Source organism: Lissotriton vulgaris, chromosome 7 (genome assembly GCF_964263255.1).
Source record: "Lissotriton vulgaris chromosome 7, aLisVul1.2, whole genome shotgun sequence".
NCBI lineage: Eukaryota > Metazoa > Chordata > Amphibia > Caudata > Salamandridae > Lissotriton > Lissotriton vulgaris.
Window position 1 is genome coordinate 374,881,586 of NC_141695.1, and position 16,681 is coordinate 374,898,266.

Below are 16,681 nucleotides of genomic sequence, written 5' to 3' on the forward strand. Positions count from 1 at the left end.
GATATTAAGAGGTTTTACTTCGGACTTATCCCTGTTTAATTTGTACCCGGAGAGGGAGGAGTATTTATCTATTGAGGACATTAGTGCGGCAATGGAGTTGGCAGGGTTCTCGGTCGCTATCAGGATGTCGTCTGCGTATGCTGCTAATTTGATGCGTGAGTTTCCAAAGGAGATACCCTCAATGTCCCTGTTATTTTTGATATCTGTAAGGAGTGGTTCAAGGGCTAAAAGAAAGAGGGCTGGTGATAGGGGGCAGCCCTGCCTGGTCCCCTGGTACAGACGGAAGGGATCCGAGAGGGAGCCGTTAATAGCTATCCTGGCAGAAGGGGCAGAGTAGAGGGCCATCACCATCTTGATAAATGGGTCGCCGAGGTTGAAAGAGAGCATACATTGACGTAGAAAAGACCACGAGACCTTGTCAAATGCCTTTTCTGCATCTAAGGTTATCGCCACCATTGGTACAGAAGTGGATTTTGCCTTTTCTATAATATGACACAGTAATCTAGTGTTGTCGTTAGACATCCGGTTTTTCAGGAAACCTACCTGCGAGGGGCTAATTAATTTGTGAAGGATGGTATTTAGTCTGGTCGCCAATATTTTAGCATATATTTTGCAATCTATATTTATCAGGGATATTGGACGGTAATTTTTAGTGAGTAGTGGGTCCTTCCCTTCTTTGGGTAATACTATGATTGTGGCCTCACTCATTGAAGGGGAAACACCGCCACAGGCCGCAGTAGAGTTATAAAGTTTAAGAAGCGGAGGGTCAATCTGGTCTGCAAAGGCCTTAAAGAAGGGTGCAGTGAAGCCGTCTGGGCCTGGGGCCTTATTATTCTTCAGGGATTTGATTGCTGCCTTGAATTCTGAACTAGAGATTTTTGAGCCCAGCTGTGCGCTGTCTGCTTCGGAAAGTTTTGGAAGGCGGAGTGAATTGAGGTAGTCCTTGCAGGCGGATTCGTCTAATACCTTGTCATTTTTGTACAGATCTTCATAAAATGCCTTGAAGGTATCGAGGATGTTTGACTGTTTAGTATGAATGACATTGCATGAGTTTTTAATGGACGATATGGTGGACAATTTCTGTTTGTGTTTCAGGTAAGAAGCCAACAGTTTCCCGGCTTTGTTGCCTTCGCATAGCTTCAGGGCCTTAAAGCGGTTAATCCAAACCCCCGCCCGTTTACTGGTGATGGTATTGTATTCGTATTTTTTTTTGGTTAGCGTGTCTAGAACACCTGAGTCAAGCGGGTCGGATTTGTGTTGAGCTTCTAGAATACCGATCTGGTGTTCCAGAGACTCAAGTTCCTTATTAAGTGCCCTGTTAGATTTGGTCCTAATGGCGATGATGACCCCGCGTATTGTGGCTTTCAGCGCATCCCACAAGGTGCTAGGTGAGGTGTCGGGGTTGTCGTTTAGGGAAAGGTAATCCTCAATTGCGTTTGATATTATTAATTTGTTTGCGGGGTCTGAGAGTGTCTCCTCATTAAAGCGCCATCTCTTCGGGGGGAGGATCGATCTAGAACCAGCTAGTTTGGTGTGGATACAGGCGTGATCCGAGACTAATTTTGGGGCTATAACGGTCTCTTCTATAAGATGCGTGAAGGGGCTTGAGATCAATATGAAGTCGATACGGGAATAGGAGTTATGTGGAGCAGAATAAAATGTGTAATCCCTACCGTCCGGGTGTTGTAGGCGCCATGAGTCTTTCAGGTGATATCTGTCGCATAGACGAAGGAGGGCCTCGTGTGAGCGGGAGGGGTGGAAGGCACATCTGGATTGCCTATCGAGAATTGGGTCAAGGGGGAGATTAAAGTCGCCTCCCATTATCAACAAGTCATCTGAAGGGATAGGTTCTAATGAGCGGCCGATTGAATTCCAGAAATCTGGGTCGTCTGCATTTGGGCCGTAAATATTTAGTATATGTAAAGGGTCGTCTTCCCTGAGGAGGTTAGTGATAGATAGCCTACCAGCATCGTCATGGGAGTGTGAGACTAGAGTAAGGTTAGCTTTTTTCGCTAGGATGGTGATAACCCCTCCCTTCTTATGAGAAGCAGGTGAGGATAGGATATGTGATGCCCAGTGGATGTTCAAGAAGCGGAGATCGTCCTCTGATAGTTTGGTTTCTTGGAGTAAAATTATGTCCCCCTTGGATTTGGATATATACTCAAGAACTTTCCTCCTTTTTACCGGGTGATTGAGGCCCTTAACATTAAGGGAGACAATCGTAAGATCGTCAGCTAGAGAGTTTGTCTTAGCCATTTGGGTTGAGAAGCAGCGTTGAGAGAAAGCGCTCTGATTCAAGGGATATCATCAGCGACTCCCCCAAATGCTCCTTACAGACAACGTGAGGGCCCCTGCGTGAAGGTACAGTAGACTGCAATGATATGCAACTGACAAGTGTGGAAAAGGAAAACATATGAACAAAACAAAACATAGACAAAAAAATATAAGGCACTTTGAACTCTTGTAGCTCCATTTTCTCCCCCCCCCCTGCACCCCTCCCCTCCCCACCCCCTCCCCCAGTCCCTCCCTCCCCTCCCCCCCTATACGTACATCGGGAGTGCGACGGCAGTCCCGTGCAAGGCGGAAATTAGGGATACATATGTGGTAGCTGTAAGCTTCCTTAGGCTAATGTAAGATAATGTTGGCATCAGTATCTGCAATTTTACAAACATCTAACTAAATCAAACTGCCTAGGTGGTGGAAAGAGCGACTTATTAACCATAACAATAACAATGACATGGGCGATGAATGGAAGGCAGTAGTGCGAACAGGATATAACAATTACACCTATAACTATCTGTAACGGTGAGCTATAAGGAACATTGCTGACTAAGTATAATCGGCACTATTACGACAATCATACAACGTTATACATGAAGGATCAACAGAATACCAGGGCTTAAGGCCTACTCACAGTGCCGATACCACGTGGAAGAGACCTGCAAAGGGAACAAAATGTCCGCTGTTAAGCATAGTTCGGCATATTGCGCTGGAGGATGACAACACGGCATCATTTGTGGAAGTATAACAGTGAGGATGGAATCGAGATTAGACCGACAGATTGCTCATGGACTTTAAGTGGGGTCAAGTCTTCCTCTTGTTCGAGAGGCCGGACGCCAGTTCCATTTCCTGTTCCTGACGGTCTTCCAGAAGATCAGCAAGGATTTTGGGGTCCGTGAAGAATCTCGGGTGGTCGTTGATTACAATCCTGAATTTCGCTGGACCAGCAAAGGAGAAAGGAATGCTTTTGGACCTTAGCTTTTCTCTTAGATCCAGGAAACCTTTTCGTATTGCCACTGTGTCCCTTGAGTAATCTTGAGTAAAGATGATTCTATGGCCGTCCCACGAGATGGGGTGGTTTCTTCTTGCGAATTGGAGGATCAACTCGACGTGTTGGAATCTGAGTGGTTTGCAGATAAGTGGTCTGGGACCATTTGAGCTCTTAGTAGCGAAAGTGGGGATCCTGTGTGCCCTATCCAGTTCGAGGCCGTGTGGGAAGTCCAGTTTGGTGACCATTGGGATCCATGCTTCGAGGAACGCCACGCAGGAATCCGCATCTTTTTCTGAATTCTCCGGAACACCAAAGATTTTGATGTTACCTCTTCTATTCCTGTCCTCCATTTCCGCGTTATGGCGCTTCAGCTCATCCGTTGTCTTTTCTAGGTATTTGATTTTGGAGACTGACTGTTTTGAGATGTCCTCCATGTCGCTTATTCGCTGTTCCGCCGCGCCCAGGCCTGTGTTAATTACATTTATGTCAGCTCTGATTGCGGTAAGCTCAAGTTGCATTGAGTCGGTGTTGGATTTGGTGGATTTTGTGAGTTCATGTAGATCTGCCAGTTTCCTGAGGATCATTTCCATGTTAGCTGCCATATCGGCTTTTCCTTTGATGGGTGAGTCCAAGAGAGAGTCTGGTTTCACCTTTTTAGGATTGTTCCTGTCTTCTCTGTTCGCCATTATTGCCTGGTGAGCGTGCTCGCTCGCAGTGAGTCTGTCTGACCCTATATAGTGTTGGTGGAGAACTCTCCTGGATGGCACGGATGAGCACCTTTGCGATGTGAGCGGGTTGCAGGATTGCCGGCCCCGTCAGGATTGTGCTCGCGTTTGTCCTGAAGCAGTCAGATCGTAGGTGTTGTAGAAGGACACCGCTGGCTGATAAGGGTGAAAGGAGACGGCAGTGGAGCCACTAATACATCTGAAATGTGGTCGCATTTGCTGGGAACCAGCCAGGCGATTGGTGCTGTAAGAAGACACAGCTGGTTGTTGAGACTGGGTGCCCACGCGAAAAGGAAGATGACTGCAGGATTACTTGATCCCCTGTGGGCCTCTTGACAGACAGGTCCAGGCACCAATGGTTGTATGACCCTGTTTACTGATGTACGGAAAAGCAGGAAGATCGGGGCGCAGAAGCCGAACAGTACATACTAGCTGAGGTATACTGTTCCTGTTACTCATGGGTATGGAACTCCTCTTAGGATGTTAGTGCATCCCTGTGGTAGTGAGGCATCCCTGTGGCTGTGAGTACGGATATTGATTCCCACATGGGCTTAAACGTGCAGGCACAGACACAGTCAATCATGGGTAAGTGTGGCAAGTGTGGCAAGGCATGTAGGTCTTCACATGACAGGAGTTTATGGCTCTGTCTGGCAGAGGATGGCGGTGGATGGGATTGGGAGACTCTCAGAAGCTCACCGTGAGTCGGTGTGTGTACTCCTCGTGGGGATCGCTGTCGGCGCTGCCGCCATTTTAGAGTCAGGCGCGTGGAGCTGGGTGAAACATTTGCAGCCGGTCACTCACCTCCTTCTGACGACATTTACCCACTGGCTGAAGTTTATCCAGGGGCTGAGTGACCTGTAACGCCGGCGGTGGGTCGCAGAAGCCAGTGATAGCACCTCCGGATCACTCGAGGGTCAGGCGCTGCAGTTGTGACAGGGCGCCGCCATTTTGGGCATAGCCTGGGCGAGGGTCGCGTGGCCGTACAAAGGCCAGCAAAGTCCCGTAAAAGTGCTCACAGCCCGATTTCAGGGCATCGGAGTGTGCAGCGAGGGTCCGGATTCAGAAGCCTTGGGTCTGGGCTGAATCGCGCCGCTGGAAGCAGTGGTAGCACCGAGGTCGCTCTCCCTCTCCGCGGAGCACTCGGTTCAGGCGGCCATTCCTCCTGCCGTCCAAGCCACGCCCCGTGACACTCCAATCTTGAAATGAAGCCTCAGGTGCTTGCTTCAGCAAATCCCAAGCATCCTCTCTCAAACCGGCCATCAGTGCAGATGCATGGATTTAATCTGGCACATTGCTCTTTCAACTTTTGACTTAGTCCCGGTGCGGCGCGACCAGTTATCCCAAGTAAGCGCTTATTGCTTCTAAGCTCTATTTTATAGTTTACTCTTTTAAAATTCTACACTCAAGTTCTACTGATCGAATTTTGTATAATGTTGGACTTCTTTTATTTATTAAATATATATTCTATATTTCTAAACTAGTGTGGGATCTTTTTGTGTGGTGTTTTCACTATTTGCACTGTATGAAGTGTTGCACAAAGACTTTACACTTTGCCTTTAAGTTAAGCAAGACTGTTCTGTGCCAAGTTATCAGGGGTTGAGCACAGGTTAATTTGGGGATTTCTGGTGTCTTACCCTGACTAGTATTGCGGTTCCTGCTTGACCCGTGCTCACGCCCCAGGCAACCATGTGCCCAATTTCTATGACTGACGTATGCCACTTTGCTCATTTCTACACAGCTCCCTCTATGTTGCTCCAACCCACTTTACTGCACACTACTTTATGACACAATACTCCACTCTACACCACTCCATGCTAATCAACTCTGCAACACTCTCAGCCACTCCATTCTACTACACAACACTTCACTTAATGACATGCAACTCCACTATATGCTATTGAACTCTGCAGTCATACTACGTTAACAATAACTCACCACTCTACCATGTACTGTGTTCTCACAAATCATGTGAATTGCAATGTCATAAGTGTTGTTATAAATGCTACGATTTCAGATGCTATAAGTGATATAATATGAAAAATCTAAGCAGTGCATGGATATGTGCGAGGTATTATAATTTGAAGGCTCTGCTTAAATGTTAAATTTAAGGTATAACTATACCTTCAGAATTGATAATGCTTGTGTATTTTAGGTTTGGTTTGTATAGAAAGCGTAATTAAAGTTTTCATACCTATAACTATTTAACGCAGCCCCCACTTCCCGGCCCGATTTCGCTTCCGAGGATCTCATCCCCAGGGCCTGTTCAATTAGCAGATGGGGAGGTGGGCTGTGTGATCTCAGTCCTTAGGCCGATTTCAGCCCCGGGGACCACATACCCGGGTCCTGGCCAATTATTAGAAGGTGAGGTGGAGTGCATTGCCCCCTCCCCTGGACAATTTGTGCCCTGTGGTCACCATCCCCCGGGCCCTGGCAAACTAAGACTGGGTGCCCTGGTGCCCACTCAGGACACCCAGTGAGCACTGTTTGGGACCACAGGGGGAGCCTCAATTCCCCAGTGTTCCCTTGCATTGGTCACACTCGCATGGAGCTGCTGAATATGCAGCTCCTTGCATGCGGGAGCAATATTTCATCTGTTTCCCTGCCCGCATGACAGCGGGAAGGGAAACAGATGAAAACTGTGCCACCAGCATGCTGGAGCAGTTTGACAGCTCCCACTTGCTGGAAGCAGAGTTAGTGGTTGCTCTCACTTGGTGGTAGCTGTAACAACTCCTGTCAAGTCAAATGCAAACAGTTGTGTTCCAAGGGTGGGCACCCCGGGACATAGGGAGCCAGCCCGGTGGGTGGCGGTCCCCAGGGTCATTGAAGGCTCCCCCTCCTTTAATTAGCACACGCACTTGCCAGTCCTTGGGAGGTGGTGGAACCCAGGGCTGTATATGACCCGGGAGGGGGGGCTGCACGGCCTGCCTTCCACTTTTTAAAATTTCATAGGTCCTGGGTAGGTGATGGGCCCAGAGGGTCAGTGAGGTTCCCCTTTCAATATTGTTTTTTAGCCCAGAGAGGTGGTGGTCTCGGCGCCTTCAAACAGCCCCAGGAATGGGGACCGTCTGGCCCAGGGAGGTGTTGATCCCCGTTGCTCCCTTGAGGGTTCACTTGCCCCCACCCCTCCATTATAATCCTAAAGCCCCAGGGAGGCGGGAGCATGACTACCAGTGAACACAAGCTTTTGTGTTACATGCAAAGAATTGTTAGCAGATTCCCATGCGTCGATCGTCTTAATGGTTTACTAAACCTACTGTTATGTGCACCAGGAGCTGGCTGTGTTTGAAATAAATGGTTTATTTTTCATGTAAGCAATTGAACATAGCCTGTACCATATCTCTCTACAAGGTGATTCTCCTCGTGTTGCCTATGTTTGTGCATGCTTCCCCTAAGCTTACACATATGAGGTCCAAGGAAGCCAGGTGTCATAGAAACTTGGCAGAAAAGTTATGCACATTTACAAATGCTAGTGCCTCAAACTGAGAAAGTTTGGCATTGATAATGCTTGGTAATATTAGATTGGGTATATCTCGCTATCTGGTTAGATAACGATCGAAGTATATGCAAACTCGCTAGCTACAAAATGCTTCGATAGTTTCAGAATTTTATGGAAAGTGTTAGATATTCTGCCCTCGTGATACAGAGACTCATCATCCAGGCCCTGATTATCTCTCGGCTGGAATTGGGGAATTCCCTATATTTACTGTCCCCATAGGATGTCAAGAAAAGGCTAAAAACCATCAAAACACCGCTGCCTGTTTCTTCCTCAAAATCCCAAGGCACCTGTCCACAAGGAGAGTCTTGGTTGACCTTCATTGGTTACCCATAGAGCAATGAGTTCAATTTAAATCTCTGTTCATTACCTACAGGGCCTTTTATAGGAAGAGGTCTCAATTTTTTCATTCCCTTGTCGAACAATATAACCCTTGCAGATCTCTAAGATCAGCAACTTTTGCAATGACAACCAGATTTTGTAGATCCAGATGGGGTTCTCTTTCCTTAAAACATCTGGCATCCAGACTCTGGAACTCTCTGCCACTCGTACTGCATCAGTTAGATTCTGAACCTGCCCTCAGTAAAGCTCTTAAAACATGGCTTTTTCTGTACTCATCCCTCGATCAGCTCCAAGCTAGGCTAACTTTGGCAGCACTGGTTTGAATCAGCCCTGAGAAGCCTCTGGTTATCCATCCGCTAAACAAATTGACTAGATTACATTTATTGACTGCTAAAACACAGCTGCTTTCTAAGCCACTTTATTGGCTGTTTGCACTTATCGTTGTCAACCCGGTAAATACCAACGCCATGCATTTACTTTTTCCACATTTTGGAGTTAGCTGGTGTCTCTGTACTTGTCTAAAGAAGGTACAAGTCCACCTACTCCTGCTGGATCTATGGCCAGCATATTGAGTGCTTTAAATGTACATGTGTTCAGTTTTCCTGCTCCGTTTTACTTTGTCCTGTTAGCCATAGTCTATGGATGGTTACTATTAAAGTGCATGTTCATCAAAGCATCCTAGTGTTTAAAAGCCTATTATTAGCTACTTTTGAAACCAGGAAAAACATCATATAAATATTATTTTGAAAGCTTAATAAAAAAAAATTTGGAACTGGTTGGTAGACTGCCCGAAGGATTATGATCATAAATTTAAAAATGATACTACTTTATACATGCAGCCAGTGGAGCTGGCAAAAGGTGAGTGCTTTTTAGAGGTGTGAGCAATTCACCTACCTGCCACATTTTACACCAACATAAGTTGGTGAAGGAAGGGTGTGTGGAACAGCTAAGTAAACGGTATTCCCATAGTCAAACCCTGACTGAATCAAAGCTATCGGTGTTATGACATGATGAACTATAACCATGACTAGTAATAATGACTTTAACATTGTTAAGTGCAAGAATCACATTTTAGCAGCAAGTTTCACCTGGGTTTTAAAGAGAGTGTGATTATTCAAGACTAAGGAGCTGTTTATGATGTCGGTCGGAGTTGCCTCCTACCAACATCATCGTGGAATCGAGACTGACCAACATCCTGCCGGCAGTCCCAACTGCAGAATTTAGATGCAACAGCACATTGTGCGGTCGCATACTCCCATTTCCCTTTAGGAGTTTGTGCTACAGCTGTAGAGAAATGGGAGATTATGTTTATCCCTGTACTTCATGGCAGGCACCTCGGGGTGCCTGCCACACAGTACAGGGATCAATAGTAGGGGCACCTTAGGTGCCGTCACAGCTCCAAACCGGAGGCTGCAAAGAGAGGGGTTTCCCACTTGTTTTCCAACAGGCTTTCCATGTCGGTAAACCCGGCATGGAAATCCTGTCAGAAACCGAGCATTGTAATCCCTTTGGTGCAAACAACATCAATTAGGATTGCGAGCCAGTCTCCAACTGGCTGACGGACTCCTTTGTTATTAGGTGGTCGGAATTTAATCCAATGATGTCGGTTGGAAAGCCTCTGGCCTGATGTCAAAGGCTTTCCAACCAATATTGTGATAGGCTGCTTAGTTGCGGACTGCTGCTGAGGAATAGACTTCAGTCGATACCAGCACCAGCTCAGTTTTATCGGGGTTCATTTCATACACTCGACTCTCTCCAAAGCCCTAATTCTAGACCTTTCAAACCAGCGATGAGCTGAATGTTAAGCAGGTTAAAGTCACTGTTGTGTCCTGACTTCTGGTGCCTTCATAGTGCACCTGTCCATACTATGTGCTGAGTCACTACAATGTGCCCTATTCTGTAGGCCCATGGGAAGAAGAGTTCCTAGTGGAAGAACGTGGGTCTACAGTTGATGTTGGACTGGCCAAGAAGCAACATCAGCTCCTGGTGGCGCGTGAAACAAAGAACTTAATATGAGACCAGTGAATTTGTGATCTTAAGGAAGAAACCTGATGAGCTGTGCCCATCAACTTCCTGATTACCACTGGTTGTAAAAGTCACTTTTGGTTCTGTTGAAAGCAGGAAAAGACCACAAACCAATAAAGTTAACATACCATGTTTGTAAACCATAATCTCACTCCTTTGGACATCTTACCGCTGAACCACATGTTTCTTTTTTACTAAGGTCAATGGTACTCATTTTATCTACTTATGAACCTGTTACTGAGGTCAAAGCAGAATATTTGAGTTGATGCATTGGTCCACAGAGCCACCAAAATCAGTTGGAAAATGGTGATCTATTAATGAAGAGACTTTTGGTAATCTAAAAGTTTGAGTTGTCAAACTTTCCTTTTTGCACATCTATGTACATGACAACCAGCAATTCTGAAATTCCGCTCCCTAGTCTACACCACTTGTGCACCTATAATTGTGTGTGTCTCAGAGAATGAATCCAAATTCATACTCCGCTCAAAGGTCAAGTAGATGTTTGAGTTTTAATTTACAGATATCAGAAAGGCACTTACTATTTGAGGGCAACCAGGCCTATTAGCACCCCGAGAACAATCAAACCTAGAACCATTAGCAAATCCTGTGACATGCGAATAGCTATTGCCAAGTATATGGTTTTTGGGGGATAATGTGTGAGAAACAAAGTTTCCCCTCAGATTCCCTGAGTTTTATCAGTTCACTTTTGCCTGAAATAGGTACAATGCCTGACTGACAAAGTCCGCACTAGCAGTGTTCCAGACATTTTTTACATTTCTTCTGTGAATTATGAGTCACGCGCCTTGCGAACCTATGTACGCTAGTTCTAAAAAGCTCCAAAAAATCCAATGTTTTCTATGCATAATTCGAGCTGCAAACCTTTCTTCTCCCACTCCAGCTAATGATCAAATAGGTCTTGATTTACCAGATTTTTCATGTTAGACTTTCCAGTGAAGCATTGTTTCCTGTAGTGGTCTAAGGGGTCTATTGACTTTCATTGGTTGACGAGACTTGATAAAGCAGCTTTGACCTATGACTTTGCAGCTTTTGTAACACCGCTCATATACTAATCTTTTATTATGCATCGGCTAGCAAGAAGAAATGCACATAAACCAATCTAACTTTCTTTTCATTGTTCTGTTTCAGCGCCCTCTCCAGTCAGCAACTTCGGCATATTCAGCAGGAGCGAGACCTCGCTGACCCTGCAGTGGACCGTGCCCAATGACACATATCAAGACAAGTACAGATATATGGTCATGGCGAGCCCCACACAAAATGAAACCTTTCAATCAAATGTGACTGGTGGAGGTCAGCAGAGAGGGACCATAAGAAGCCTTTCTCCAGGGACATCATATGACCTCAGTATTTACAGCATCACAGCCAATGACATCCAGAGCACCCTGGAGACTATCCCTGGCGCAACGACCCGTAAGTGAAAGTTTGAGGATTGTGTTATATAAATGTTTCTTGTGCTGCTTTGCAGTGATATAGTTTATAAGTGATTGAAGGATTGTGATTCGTACATCATGGTTGTACTACTGGGAGGATGTGTATGTGCTCTCAGTGGAGGCAGTACATCCCATAGTGAGGCATGATCCCTTTAGACAGCCTACAGTTTTGAGGCTTCTGTGGTCTAATAATGGCACTAGTGCTTCTATTGGCTAGAGGACATCTTAGGTTGGTCCCTATGCACACTGCCTATGGTGTGGATAGTGGACTATCCTAGCTGTCGTTTCTCCACACATGGTCACGTCACGGTGTGTTTCTGAGTGTATCCGTGCAACCTTTCTCCACTGCCTTCCCTCTGTGCATGACCTGGTCATTAGATCTTGCTTTCACTACCGATGGTGAGGATAGGCTTTGCTATGGATCTAAGTTCTCATTACTAATGGTCCGGGTGCCGTGTGGCTATAATTCTGCACTATTACAGTCTGGCCACTCCACGCCACTTGTCTCCCTTTGGCACTAATGACAATAATCACATACTGAGAAATTCTGATCTGTTTATTTCCTAAGCTGCCATTCTACCCTGGAAATGGTGACCCTCTCATATCTTCCTTCTATGAACTTTCAGCCAGTGGAGGTTGGTGAAGCCCAAGGCGGGAGCAGTCCTTGTGCCAGCTCCACCTGTGCCAGTTCTCCTGTTCAGCTTGCCCGCAGTCTGCTAGCCTCTGCTGCCTTAGGTTTGTGCCTCCTCTGCTCGTTTGCTGCAGTGCTTAATTTGTAATAAAACAAGTGCCAGGGCCCTCGCCAGGAGGCCCCAGCAGCTGGCACCAGCCATAGCCACCCAAAGCCTTTAAAATGGCTTGGGTGGCATGTATTAGTTGTTTTGCGTGTATACTGAATGAATAAAAAAATGCTATTCTGCTCATTTCAAAATTATACAAACAGTAGCACCATGTGGCAGCTGTCATAAGGGCTGGCGTTGACCATTAAGCCAATCCTATCGGCCATACTGACATGTGGCACGCTATGTCAGTGGGTGCTACAGTCACCACTTATATAAGACGTTGCTACTGTGACAGAATCTGTGAACAAAATAACACCAAATTAATCAGTGAAAACAAGAATTAAATTGTAGGAACGATACAACCTGTACCTACAATTAAGTACTCATCCTCCTTGTCACATGGAAACTCAGCGTGATCCAAAATGACAGGGAACCGGACCTCACCTCACCTGGACCGTGCTCAGGTATAGGAGGCCCCGCTCTGTCCGTCGGTGCCACCAAACTCTACTGATTAATTTGGTGTTATTTTGTTCACACATTCTGTCACAGTAGCAACGTTTAAGAGCAGTGGCCCTGATGAAAGCCAAGGGACATCTTGCCCGTTAGGCAGAAACATGTCGGCCCTATTTGCGACAGTCATTTGTTTCATACTGCCGTTTGCACTGTTCCTGTTATTTTAATTAGGGGATGTGCCTTGTTCCGATAAAGAGTTGTTTAGACACATCACCCTATTTTAAATTCACCACTTTTGTGTTAGGTTGCACTGTGTTTTCACCACTTTTCCTCAACCATCAACAACTGGCCAACATTAAGTGGTTCACAGCGCACTGTGGACCTGTTCCAGTATTTACAACTTACTGTGTGGCATGGGGTCCAGATGATCTAAGGACCGGCCTGGTCACAGTGTGGACGGCCAAATGATTAGACGGATCACTTGGTTTGTTTGATGGTTATCCACAAGCAGCTGTTCTGGATTCTGTTGACCAGTTTTTGAGCAAGCTTTACTCTTCTGAGTTTGTATTCCTCCCACACGTCACTCGTGCCCTCTCTCTTTTTCTTATATAAGTGGTGACTGTAGCACCCACTGATATAGCGTACCACATGTCAGTTAGGCCGATAGGATTGGCTGATCGACCTCACATGTTCTTTTGTGTTATTCATACTGTGGAGCTGGGGAAGTGAACCTGTAGTAGGTCTTTAACCTTTTTTTCCCCATGACCCTTTTCTCCCTGTTATGTGTTATAGTTGACCATTAAGCGCCCGTGCCAAGCATCTGGGTACCACCGGCTCAAATTAAGCACTGGTTTTCTGCTTTTTTTCTGTTTGTATCTCTGTCTACGTTTGCCTGTCTCTGCGCGTTCTGCCCAATATTTTGCCTCTTTCTGCTCATTTCTGACCTTTGTATTACCCCTTTCTGCACCTTTCTTCCCGTTATTTTGCCTCTTATGCTTGTTTATAGACTTTATTTTTCCTCTCTGCTCGTTTCTGACCTGGCTCTTCGATGGAGATGGCACATCCACAGCACCCAGATACCCATGGGGGTAACAGTGTTGGGCTATACACATACCAATTGATTGTGACATCAGTAAGAAGGGCACCACCAGGGTGGTAGTGCTTCACTGCTCCAAACCATCTCCCTCTCCACCTGGACTCTCTACAAAGCTGGGCATGCACTAAGCAATCACCTCCATGTTCTCAGCCCTCCTGGACATCCCCTGACTGACATTGGCTGCCACAAATGGGATCATTAGGGGCGTGGTTTGGAGCTCGAGCAAAATGGTGGCTCTCTTCTGAGCTCCAGAGTATCTGCCAGTACTCCTCCGCGTTTCAGTGTGTTTCACGTCTGCACCTATACCAGATTTATGGCTAAATAATTAAATCCTTGGCATCTTTACTCATCAGCTGCAGAAGTGAAGCAGCAGCTGTGGATTCTACTAGTTGATGTGTGCAGTGGTTCCTCCATGACCTACATTAATTGGTGGCGCCTGACTCATAGATTCCCCCGAATGGAGGTCTGAAGCTCTACGACCACTGAATACCCTGTCATTGTGCTGATGCTGCTTCTGAACAAGGCTCCTGAGCCAGTATTGCTCTTTCCTGGATCTCCTCTTGGCAGTTGGTGCTAACATTAGTGTGGAACGGCCTCAGGCGCTCTTGGAGCCCCACTCATTTATACCCTTATGGAAGATCGCCAACAAAGTCGGCAGCACCGTCCTTACTGGATTGCATCAGTCTATGTCAGCGCAGAGTCTACAAACGGTGTCTGAAGAGATAGATTTCTTTCCTGCTGATTCCTGATTTCATGGTAGGTGTCCATGAGGATTCATTCAGGGCAGCTTATACATGCTCGCTCATGCCACCATATCATGCTGCGTGCTTCATTACTTCACCCCTTCTAAGGGGGCCCCATGATTACCTGCTGCCTGGGAGACCTCATCCTGCTTCTCTCTGTTCGTGCTGATAGCCCTCTCTGCGTCTATACACACTGTCGTTTGATGCCTAGTACGGCTGAGTCCTTACACAATTCCAAGCAGTCACGGGGCGCTTTTCCAAACACCTTTATTGCGTTGTCCATTGTAATCTTGTTTCTGGTTCACACTTTCTCAATCACAATAACACCATATCCGTGTTTCCAGCGCCCTTTCTCCTGTTTATTCAACTATACTCTGGACAGGGGTGTCCAACCTGCAACTCCTGGTCCTTTTCATGCTCTTCATTCAAGATGAGGCTGATCATGCATCCACGTTGGAAGCCATTCTGAAAAATGTAAACAACGATACATGATGTACCCCGGGGCACCAAGACTTACCATGGACCTATTATAAGTCGAGGTGGCGGGTATTATGAAAGACCTAAGTGTCAGACTCACTAATGCAGAGAGTATTATCGCTGCTGTGATATTGTACCTCACTTGGGTCATCTTCCCAGTCTCATTTCTGTATTCTTGCTGTTTTATTGATTCCTTGAAGCCCTGGGGGAGGGGGGTGGTCCTCTTGACTGGGTTTCCTCACAGTTCAGTTCGAAAGACCTTGCCTCTCTGGGACTCCGCCACTCCATGCTTGAGGTGGTGTTTTAGCTTTTGGATTTGTGTTATATTCCGTTTCTATTTTTCCTGTAATGTTTTTTCTCTCATGCTTCCTATTGTCCTCCTATATGTGTTCTATTTCGGTCTGCTTCTTCTTACTCTCTTGCTGCCTTCTCCATTCTTCTTCTATTCTATTCTGTAACTCTCTACGCAAGTGGCCTAGTGACTACTTCACCCTCACTTTTCATCTCATTCAGACTCCTCAATAATATTCATTACCAGGAACTAAGGGTACCGTTCATTGATAGTCCATTATGGCCTCTTTGAAAGTAATCGTGCTTAATACCAAGGACCTTAACCATCCAATGAAACAAAAGAAAATTTCTGACTTCTACAATAGTTTCTGAAGAATTGAATATCTACTTGTAAACGCTTCGCTGCTTCCAGAGACAATTTCTTCATCGATTGAGCCCATTGTGGTCTCTGATTCAGCAGCTGTCACCATAACATTTAGGGGCCGATTATGATCGCGGACGGACTTGCGTCCGTCCGCGATCACTGAGGAGGAGGGGACGTCCGCATGGGCTGCGGAGTCCCCTCCTGTGCGATTAGGATGTGACCGCCACCCTGGCGGTCACATCCTCTATTTTTAACATTGCTGCGGGTGCGGCTTCAAGCTGCACCCGCGGCAATGTTAAAAATGCAGTCATTGCATTTGCATGCAGAAAGAGGCAGGCACCTCGCGGTGCCTGCCGCTTTCTGCATACAAATGCAGGGGGGTACCATAGGTACCCCCCATGTGCACCCCCCACCCCCCCTTCACCTAGGGGGCCCGCAACGGGCCCCTTAGTGAAGTTACACATGCTTTTCCACGGCGGAAAAGCCGCCGCGGAAAAGCATGTTTTACATCCCATCCTAATCTGCCTGACGGTGTCTGAGAGACACCTTCACCAGATTAGAGCTTTTCCGCCGCGGTTGTAAGCCAACCGCGGCGGAAAAGCTGCGGACGGAAACCAGGACCCACCAGCCATCCTAATGTGGCGGTGGGTCTTTGGTCAGTCCACTGCGGTTTTTCCGCATCCTCTGGGCCGGCGGTGGCTTCCGCCGGCCCCGAGGATGCGGAAACACCGCAATCCTAATGAGCCCCTTAGTATTTTACCCCCTCTACCTAAAACCTACTCATGGCGCATGAACAGCAACATTTTAGATCGTGACTTCAATGTGTGTAGGAGCGGCCGGTGCAGGTAATAGTGGTAGGGCTGGTTTGGGGTTGGATTTGGCAGACAACCACAAGGGAAAATTAAATAATTCATTTCCCCTTGTCTGTCGAAATCCCCTCTCCCTGCCCCCGATCACAACACTCTTATCTGCGAAGCTGAAAGTGCGTGAATTACACAAGCATTATAAGGAAATTATTAATTGGGTCTCCTCTCCAGTTAGAAAATAGCATCTTACATTGAATGCGTTTACAATGTATGCGATTACAATGCGGTTGTTACAACCGCATTGTTACATCACAGTATATTACAACACAAGTCATTACATCGACTTGCTGTAGGGGGTGCGCTGG

The 16,681-nt window shown here is 46.5% G+C and overlaps 1 protein-coding gene across 4 annotated transcripts in view; it reads left to right on the plus strand.

Moving 5' to 3' along the window:
- Positions 1-16,681, plus strand: part of PTPRH (protein tyrosine phosphatase receptor type H) — a 723,213-nt gene that overhangs the window by 273,995 nt on the left and 432,537 nt on the right. For 3 of the 4 annotated variants that reach the window (XM_086930309.1, XM_086930310.1, XM_086930311.1), the window contains one exon: positions 11,003-11,284. The exons of the other annotated variant lie outside the window; for it this stretch is intronic. In XM_086930309.1, coding sequence (XP_086786435.1) covers positions 11,003-11,284 — 282 coding nt within the window. The remainder of the gene's footprint in view (positions 1-11,002; positions 11,285-16,681) is intronic. 4 annotated transcript variants of the gene reach the window in all.